The following is a 10,338-nucleotide window of genomic DNA, read 5'->3' as shown; positions in this document are numbered from 1 at the left end:
CCTTAATATCATCTGCAAATTTAAATAATTTATTGACCATTCCTTCATCTATATCATTGAAGTCAATTAAAAAGAGCAAAGGTTCTAAGACTGACCCCTGAGGTACCCCACTTGTGACATTAATCTAGTTTGACTGAACTCCAATTGTAACAACCCTCTGCTTTCTTTCATCCAGCCATTCTTCTGTCCAATTTGTTAATTTATCCCCCACACCAACAGAGATATTTTTGCAAGCCTTTTATGTGGCACCTTCTCGAATGCTTTCTGAAAATTCATACACACCAACTCTACACCCTTACCCTCATCTACATAAACAGTAACCTTTTCAAAGAATGTCAAAAGATTCGCAAGGCAAGATTTTCCCTTAGTGAAACCATGTTGACTATCCAATAAAATTCTAAACTTTGTTAAATGACTACACTAGTCTTAACCATTGTATTTATACTTATAGCCTTGAAATAAATACTCAATACCAGTAGCCTATTGTTAACACTGTTACTGTTAAGCCTAACGTTTAAGAACCAATTATATTATTTTATCTACTATTTTCTCTTCACACTAAAGTAATAAAGTTTATCTATAATTATACAGAACGTAATAATTTACTAAAATAATATACGTAACGTTAATAATAAAATGTATTTAGCCTGATTTATATTATAACCTACCTATATCTATAAGCTGAATTTAAAATAATGGATCTAAGTTCAAGTAAACAAGTTAATTCTTAAAACACCAGGAGACAATAAACTAGTTTTTAGATTGTATTTATTTAATAAAACAATATATCTAGGTCTAAAGTACCATTACACATACTAAGCATATATTAACGTTGTAGTAATTTACACTACTAAACTCTAACTTAAAACATTGACGGTCTTACTTTTATTTACCAATCGTACTATATCTATTTATTATTGTGCTATTTAACCCAAATTACTACAAATTATAATAATGATAGTAAATAACTTTCAGAAATTTATAAGAGCTTAACCTTTCTACGTCCTCCCTCTTCTGTCGCACCCTCTATTTAGTGAAAGTAATTCAAAGTGTAATTCATGAAAAACTATAACAAATTAGTTTATTTCTTCATTGACGTTTCTACAAGCTATAAGAGTTGTACACAGTTGTAGCTTGTTGTAGGCCTACGTTTACAAATGATGCAAACTGATCTTACTAATGTAAAAATCAACATATTTGCTCTTTCCGATTATAAACAAAATCTGAGTGAAACATTCTGACCAATTCACACTTAATTATCTCTTGATGCTTCACTAATCATGTATTTATAACCTACTCTCGAATGTACTAGAAAATTTGATGTCAAATGTCCTAGAATTTTCCGGCTGTTCTAGGCCTATCTGGTCTAACGTCATTTTTTTGGCCCGCAGCTCTCTCTGGCGAAAAACAAATTACGACATTATAAAATATAGCTTATAACAACGTATAATGTGTATAGCAGAAACGGCTGGTATGGGTATTAAAAACTTTATTTTAATTAAAGTTTTTAATACTCGTACCAACCGTCTCTGCTATATATTTTTACTTCAAGTGGGTTTCTCGTCATCATGAACATATAATTTGTTAACCATTTTAAGATTTGATGAAAATGAGTATAAAAAACATGAAGTGGTTTTTACGTAAAGATAATATAAAAACACTATTTTATGTTTCGAACCACCGTATATGAAACATGTAAACATTTATGTAAATAAATACCTATGCCTATGCGCTTTGATCTTTGCTACTTTAATTTATCTATTAAATATCATTGTTTACAGAAAAATTATATTTATCATATTGTTGAGAGTTAAGAGCACTAATTTTTTCTGTGTTTATTACATAATTTATTATGTTTAGATGCCAGACTTAAATCATTTTAGTTATCGTTAAAAACTGGGAAATTCACAAGAAATACAGAACTTTCGAAACAAACCATCGGTACAATGTGAATTCACCAAAGTTCAGTTCATGAACTATGGCAACTCTTTAGTCAAATTATTTAAGTAATGTAAAATACACCTAGAATCCCTGTAGATCTATGATGATTGTATCACATATCAAATTATTTAAGTAATGTAAAATATCCCTTAAATCCCTGTTTATCTATGATGACTGTATCACAGACCAAATTATTTAAGTAATGTAAAATATTCCTAAAATCCCTGTAGATCTATGATTATTTTACATTACTTAAATAATTTGGTCTGTGATACAGTTTCCTAAAATCCCTGTAGATCTCTGACGTTTGTATCAAAAGTCGTAGTATTAGTTGATAATTTTGCCCCACTGGAAGAAAAGCTTTATATAAGATAATATCGTTTTGCAGCTCGCTGCAAACACCTGCCGGAACAGCCGAAGCATGGCATGGTGATAGCTCCTAAGACCGACCACAACATGACGGCCTTGTACCGCTGTAAAGATGGCTACAAGCTAGTCGGCCCGAATCTCACTACGTGTAACTTTGGCAAGTGGACCAGTGACACTCCGCGTTGCGAGGAGGGTAAGTAGGTAGAATGTTAACTAGTGCTGTGTAGATTTAGTTGACTTTATAAGGTAGAAATCTGTAGCCTAGGTTTCATTGTCCGTCCCACAGTCTACTGCCCCTTCCCCGGGTACCTACCTAACGGTCGGGTGCTACTCGTGGGCCACATGGGTATGTACGACTACCGGCCCTACGTTCGGAAGGTCACCAACAACAGACAAATCATGTATGAGTGTAACCGTGGCTACATGCTGATGGACGGACCTCCAGGGGCAACGTGCGTGGACGGTAAGTGGAGCCCTACCTACCTTCCCCGGTGTGTTAAGGGATCACACCCCCGGATCCGTTGGACACGGTCCATTCGGGAAAGATTTCTCCGGCGGGTTAAGAGGAGAAAAGCTGGAGAAAGGAACAGAAATGTCGGTCGGAAGAAAAGGAGACGACCGAAAGGTTAGTAGAAATAAGACACTTTCTATTACTGCTGTAAAAAACTTTACGGTGAGGTAAGAAATCAGAGATTAACGTGTAATTTTAAATAAATGTTGACGTTTCTCGTACGAGTTCTGAAGTTGATATTATGTATAGAAGAACACGAGTTAGAAGAAACAACACAACCTGCTAATGTTTTCTACAAACCATTTCTAAAGCCAGACTTGATATCTGTAACAAAGTGTTATAATAAAAGAGACAACCTGAGGACGTGTCACATACATACATACAGTATAAAATGTTGACGACGCGCGGTTGATAGTAAAACTCAATTCAAGGAACAACACAACCTGCTAATGTTTTCTACAAAACGTTTCTAAAGCCAGACTTGATATCTGTAACAAAGTGTTATAATAAAAGAGACAACCTGAGGACGTGTCACATACATACATACAGTATAAAATGTTGACGACGCGCGGTTGATAGTTCGATGATAGTAAAACTCAATTCAAGGAACAACACAACCTGCTAATGTTTTCTACAAAACGTTTCTAAAGCCAGACTTGATATCTGTAACAAAGTGTTATAATAAAAGAGACAACCTGAAGACGTGTCACATACATACATACAGTATAAAATGTTGACGACGCGCGGTTGATAGTAAAACTCAATTCAAGGAACAACACAACCTGCTAATGTTTTCTACAAAACGTTTCTAAAGCCAGACTTGATATCTGTAACAAAGTGTTATAATAAAAGAGACAACCTGAAGACGTGTCACATACATACATACAGTATAAAATGTTGACGACGCGCGGTTGATAGTTCGATGATAGTAAAGCTCAATTCAAGAAAAAGTAAATACATAATTCTGTTATTACTTCTTACCGTAATTTGGATTTATAAATAACTTAAATAAAGTTGATAATAAAGAGAGGGCGTAACTCTTTGCTGGCCTGCCAGCACTTTGGTCTGGTATGTAAAAAAAAATACTTGTCCTATCCTAGCCAGCTTGATTAGCCCGAAAGTCTTCGTCAGCTCTAGGTATTGTGGAAGTTATAATGTGGCCCAAATATTGCTTCATACACTGCTTTGCTTTCACTAATAAATTATAAGTACAGTAGAAAAGTTTTAAAGTACCTTTATAAAGATTTATTATAAAATAAACTTTGTGACGTAGAACAGGCAAACAGTAAAAATGTTTTAACGTACCTTTATAAAGATTATTTATTATAAAACAAACTTTGTGTTGTAGAACAGGCAAACAGTAAAAAATGTTTTAACGTACCTTTATAAAGATTATTTATTATAAAACAAACTTTGTGTTGTAGAAGAAACACATAGTATAAAGTGTTTTAGTTTATCTTAAAAGGATGTTATAAAACGAAAATACGTGTTGTATGCCTAACACACAGTATAAAGTGTCTTAATTATATTAAAATGATGTGTTATAAAACGAAAACTCTGTGTCGTAAAACGAACACACAGTATAAAGTGTTTTAGTTTAATTTGAAAGGATGTGTTATAAAACGAAAACTTTGTGTCGTATAACGAACACACAGTATAAAGTGTTTTAGTTTAACTTAAAATTATGTGTTATAAAACGAAAACTTTGTGTCGTATAACGAACACACAGTATAAAGTGTTTTAGTTTAATTTGAAAGGATGTGTTATAAAACGAAAACTTTGTGTCATATAGCGAACTCACAGTATAAAGTGTCTTAATTATATTAAAATGATGTGTTATAAAACGAAAACTTTGTGTCGTAAAACGAACACACAGTATAAAGTGTTTTAGTTTAACTTAAAATTATGTGTTATAAAACGAAAACTTTGTGTCGTATAACGAACACACAGTATAAAGTGTTTTAGTTTAATTTGAAACGATGTTTTATAAAACGAATGATGTTAGACGGGTTCTTTTAAATTATTTGGTGAATATAAGTCCAGTCTACATTACAATAACAACTCTTTCTTAATGTTTCTACAAGCTTGTACTCTGTCGTAACTAGTAGGCCTGAGTTTACAAATGACGTTCAAACGGAAATATCTCGCTGATAGTACTAAGACTAACGTAAAGATAAACATACTTGTAAAAATTCACGATCGAGTAATTGAATCACGCTAATCCAAATACTTCATTCAAACAAAATACTTATTGAACTAACCTGCCTGACACTAGACTACTCGATACTGCAATGATTCTCGTATTTATAATGTATTCGCTTTTCTCAATACTCCCTGAAGTTACTCGATGTTCGTGACGTCATATTCAGATCTTTTTAGGCCTATTCTCACAAATTTACTTTATTGTAACATGTAGCTAGCCCATTACAATACTCTATGTCGTACATCAAACACACAAGATGTGTTATAAAACACAGACTTTGAGTTGTATACTTAACATACAATAGAAAATGTTTCAATGTAACTTTATAAAGATGTGCCATAGAACAAACTTTATGTTATATGTTTAATATACAGTTGAAAATGTTGTAATGTAACTTTGTATAGATGTGTTATAGAACAAACTTTATGTTATATGTTTAATATACAGTTGAAAATGTTGTAATGTAACTTTATAAAGATGTGTTATAGAACAAACTTTATGTTATATGTTTAATATACAGTTGAAAATGTTGTAATGTAACTTTATAAAGATGTGTTATAGAACACACTTTATGTTATATGTTTAATATACAGTTGAAAATGTTGTAATGTAACTTTATAACGATGTGCCATAGAACAAACTTTATGTTATATGTTTAATATACAGTTGAAAATGTTTTAATGTACCTTTATAACGATGTGCCATAGAACAAACTTTATGTTATATGTTTAATATACAGTTGAAAATGTTGTAATGTAACTTTATAACGATGTGCCATAGAACAAACTTTATGTTATATGTTTAATATACAGTTGAAAATGTTTTAATCTAACTTTGTATAGATGCCCTTTAAAATGCAAACCTTGTGTCGTATAGCAAGCATACGGTAGGCTTGTCTATCTTTACACGTGTGGAGACTGTAAGGCCTCCTATATTGGCAAAACCAAACGCCATTTAAAAGTCAGAACTTTGTAAGAATGTGTGGTATGATGTGTACTTACACATGTTACACTTACAACCAAGATAACGTAGATAAGAGTGACAACATCTTGTCTCTTCACAGACCCCTGCACACCAATCCCCCAAACACCAGTGATGGAAGTGGACATCCTGCGACTGGGGACAGGAAACAGCTCCATGCCTCATGGGACAAAACTCCGGGTGCGCTGTACCAAGGGATACGGTCTTAATCTGAAGAAAAACAGGATCCGTTGCGCCAGAGGGCGCTGGAAGCCCGGAGAACCTAAGTGTATTACCCGTACGTGACGAATGAATCTTGAATGTTGGCCACGACCTTGCTAACAGAATGAGAATCCTTCACTGAGTGAACTAGTATTTAATTTCCAAAATTTATCACATTTTTTTACAAATTACTTTCCTTCTCATTTACTTTATTTTAATAACTTTCTATATGTTCTACCAATACGGTCTCCTTCTTCCTGACTCGACTTTGTAATACATGTCTTACAACATACTCTAAACAGATCACATTTTGTGTACGTATTACAGACGTTTATATTCCTTTACCTACAGTTTCTGTGAATATAAACTCAAACAGATCACATTTTGTGTATGTATTACAGACGTTTATATTCCTTTACCTACAGTTTCTGTGAATATAAACTCAAACAGATCACATTTTGTGTACGTATTACAGACGTTTATATTCCTTTACCTACAGTTTCTGTGAATATAAACTCAAACAGATCACATTTTGTGTACGTATTACAGACGTTTATGTTCCTTTACCTACAGTTTCTGTGAATATAAACTCAAACAGATCACATTTTGTGTACGTATTACAGACGTTTATATTCTTCTACCTACAGTTTCTGTGAATATAAACTCAAACAGATCACATTTTATGTACGTATTACAGACGTTTATATTCTTCTACCTACAGTTTCTGTGAATATAAACTCAAACAGATCACATTTTATGTACGTATTACAGACGTTTATATTCCTTTACCTACAGTTTCTGTGAATATAAACTCAAACAGATCACATTTTGTGTACGTATTACAGACGTTTATATTCTTCTACCTACAGTTTCTGTGAATATAAACTCAAACAGATCACATTTTGTGTACGTATTACAGACGTTTATATTCTTCTACCTACAGTTTCTGTGAATATAAACTCAAACAGATCACATTTTATAAACCTATTGCAGATCTTTAAATTCTCCTGTAACTTAATTATTCTGTGAATATACTCTCTCAAGCGTTGACTTACAGAGATTGAACATTTGTGTCGCATGATCCTGTTACCATAGATTTATACATACTTGTTTAAACTCCAGTGCCTTGTGCTATACCGAAGACAGAACATGGACACTACCATTACTTCCAGAAAGTTGTGAAATTTGGGGAGTCCGTGGACCACGGAGAAGTGGTGAGATTAAACTGCTTCCCAGGATTCCAGCTTGTTGGAGTCGAGTCCCTTCGTTGTTGGTACGGAGAGTGGACCACAGGCAGCCTACCCAAGTGTGTTGCAGGTAAGCCTAATCCATAAGATGACAAACACCTACGACAGTTTGATATACGTATAAGATGACAGATACCTACGACAGTTTGATATGGGTATAACATGACCAACACCTACATCAGTTTGATATACGTATAACATGACCAACACCTACATCAGTTTGATATACGTATAAGATGACTAACATCTACATCAGTTTGATATACGTATAAAATGACAAACACCTACGACAGTTTGATATACGTATAAGATGACAAACACCTATATCAAACACAGATTTGATTCTTAAAGATATCGTACAACATATTATTGTTAAATCCTTTTCCCTATGCCTCCTGTGTTATAACATATTACTGCCATGCCTTTTCCCCTATGCCAGATGTCTCCTTTGTTAAAACACAATATATTATTGTCTTGCTTTTTTCCCCTATGCCATTTGTGTTAAACGACAACACATTAGTGAGATGCCCTTTCCCTATGCCTGCTGTGTTAAACAACAACACATTAGTGACCTATATTTTCCCCTATGCCTGCTGTGTTAAACAACAACACAATAGTGACCTGTATTTTCCCATATGCCTACTGTGTTAAACAACAACAACACATTAGTGACCTATATTTTCCCCTATGCCTGCTGTGTTAAACAACAACACAATAGTGACCTGTATTTTCCCATATGCCTACTGTGTTAAACAACAACACATTAGTGACCTATATTTTCCCATATGCCTGCTGTGTTAAACGACAACACATTAGTGACCTGTATTTCCCCTATGCCTGCTGCGTTAAATGACAACACATTAGTGACCTGTATTTTCCCCTATGCCTACTGTGTTAAACAACAACACATTAGTGACCTATATTTTCCCATATGCCTGCTGTGTTAAACGACAACACATTAGTGACCTGTATTTCCCCTATGCCTGCTGCGTTAAATGACAACACATTAGTGACCTGTATTTTCCCCTATGCCTACTGTGTTAAACAACAACACATTAGTGACATGTATTTTCCCCTATGCCTGCTGTGTTAAACGACAACACATTAGTGACCTGTATTTTCCCATATGCCTACTGTGTTATACAACAACACATTAGTGACCTGTCACACCACATTATTTATATGTTATTATTTAGACCCTTAACCTATCATCCTTTATGTTGAATTTTTCCCACGAAAAATAAGAAGGTGAAGGAGCATATCTAATATATGTATGATAAAAAATGTAGTGTTTACAATATAATAAAGGTATTTAGTTAGAATTGTACCAGTGAGTGTCATTGTGTTTCAAGATATAATGATGAATTACCTCACATTGGTTTGTCTGATAAAATAGATGCGGTTTAGAAAACGTGATTAGTTTAGAGGTCTGCCCTGGTAGAAAACTGACATTACTGTATGATTTTTAGTGTAATTAGGGTTAGTAATCTCCGAACTTGTTTGATTAAACTTACTCATCTTTATATATATATATATAGATTCATGTGCGAGCTGACAAAGAATACTTTAATATTAATCCATATACAAAGTAAAGATTTTTGTTTTGTTTTTAGGGCCCTGTGAATTACCCACCATTCCCCATGGCTACTACCTGTCCGGCTACAGAGCAGGTTTGACCATCTCCCACGGTTCGTCAGTTTCCTATGATTGTAAACCGGACTACGTCAAAGCTGACATTAACCCTACACATTGCAAAGAGGGAAGATTGCTTCCCAACCCACCTGCTTGTCTAACTCACACACTAAGAGTGAAGGTGCCTACCTGGGGTAAGATCATAGTCAGTCCTTATGTTTGTCTAACTCACACACTAAGGTGCCTACCTGGGGTAAGATCATAGTCAGTTCTTATGTTTGTCTAACTCACACACTAAGGTGCCTACCTGGGGTAAGATCATAGTCAGTCCTTATGTTTGTCTAACTCACACACTGAGAATGAAGGTGCCTACCTGGGGTAAGATCATACTCAGTCCTTATGTTTGTCTAAATCACACACTGAGAGTGAAGGTGCCTACCTGGGGTAAGATCACAGTCAGTCCTTATGTTTGTCTAAATCACACACTGAGAGTGAAGGTGCCTACCTGGGTTAAGATCATAGTCAGTCTTTATGTTTGTCTAAATCACACACTGAGAGTGAAGGTGCCTACCTGGGGTAAGATCACAGTCAGTGAAGGCGGTTTTTAAATTTTACGAAAACTCTTCTTCTTTTTCATAAATAATTCCTCTGGTGTTAGTCTGAAAAATATTCTTGTAAAACATTGTTTTTAGTTTTAGTCGTAGACTGGGTAGTTCACCCATAGAGAAAGTGTCCGGCTTGTATAACACTGTATTTAGATTTAGTTGTAGACTAAGTAGTTCACCAATAGAGAAAGTGTCCGGCTTGTAAAACATTGTATTTAGTTTTAGTTGTAGACTAAGTAGTTCACCCATAGAGAAAGTGTCCGGCTTGTATAACACTGTATTTAGTTGTAGTTGTAAACTAAGTTGTTCACCCATAGAGAAAGTGTCCGGCTTGTATAACACTGTATTTAGTTTTAGTTGTAGACTGAGTAGTTCACCCATAGAGAAAGTGTCCGGCTTGTATAACACTGTATTTAGTTTTAGTTGTAGACTGAGTAGTTCACCCATAGAGAAAGCGTCCGGCTTGTATAACACTGTATTTAGTTTTAGTTGTAGACTGAGTAGTTCACCCATAGAGAAAGTGTCCGGCTTGTATAACACTCTATTTAGACTTAGTTGTAGACTGAGTAGTTCACCCATAGAGAAAGTGTCCGGCTTGTATAACACTCTATTTAGACTTAGTTGTAGACTGAGTAGTTCACCCATAGA

The 10,338-nt window shown here is 34.5% G+C and overlaps 1 protein-coding gene across 1 annotated transcript in view; it reads left to right on the top strand.

Moving 5' to 3' along the window:
- Positions 1 to 9,279, top strand: part of LOC106475464 (protein lev-9-like) — a gene marked incomplete at both ends in the record, with an annotated part of 16,438 nt that extends 7,159 nt beyond the window's left edge. Inside the window, 5 exons of the mRNA XM_022379560.1 lie at positions 2,321 to 2,503; positions 2,597 to 2,935; positions 6,088 to 6,282; positions 7,329 to 7,523; positions 9,067 to 9,279. Coding sequence (XP_022235268.1) covers positions 2,321 to 2,503; positions 2,597 to 2,935; positions 6,088 to 6,282; positions 7,329 to 7,523; positions 9,067 to 9,279 — 1,125 coding nt within the window. The remainder of the gene's footprint in view (positions 1 to 2,320; positions 2,504 to 2,596; positions 2,936 to 6,087; positions 6,283 to 7,328; positions 7,524 to 9,066) is intronic.
- Positions 9,280 to 10,338: the final 1,059 nt, after the last annotated feature.

The sequence above is a fragment of the Limulus polyphemus genome, unplaced genomic scaffold (assembly GCF_000517525.1).
Source record: "Limulus polyphemus unplaced genomic scaffold, Limulus_polyphemus-2.1.2 Scaffold8619, whole genome shotgun sequence".
Classification (NCBI taxonomy): domain Eukaryota; kingdom Metazoa; phylum Arthropoda; class Merostomata; order Xiphosura; family Limulidae; genus Limulus; species Limulus polyphemus.
Note: the sequence above shows the minus strand (reverse complement) of the source record. Positions and strands in the feature narration are given on the sequence as shown.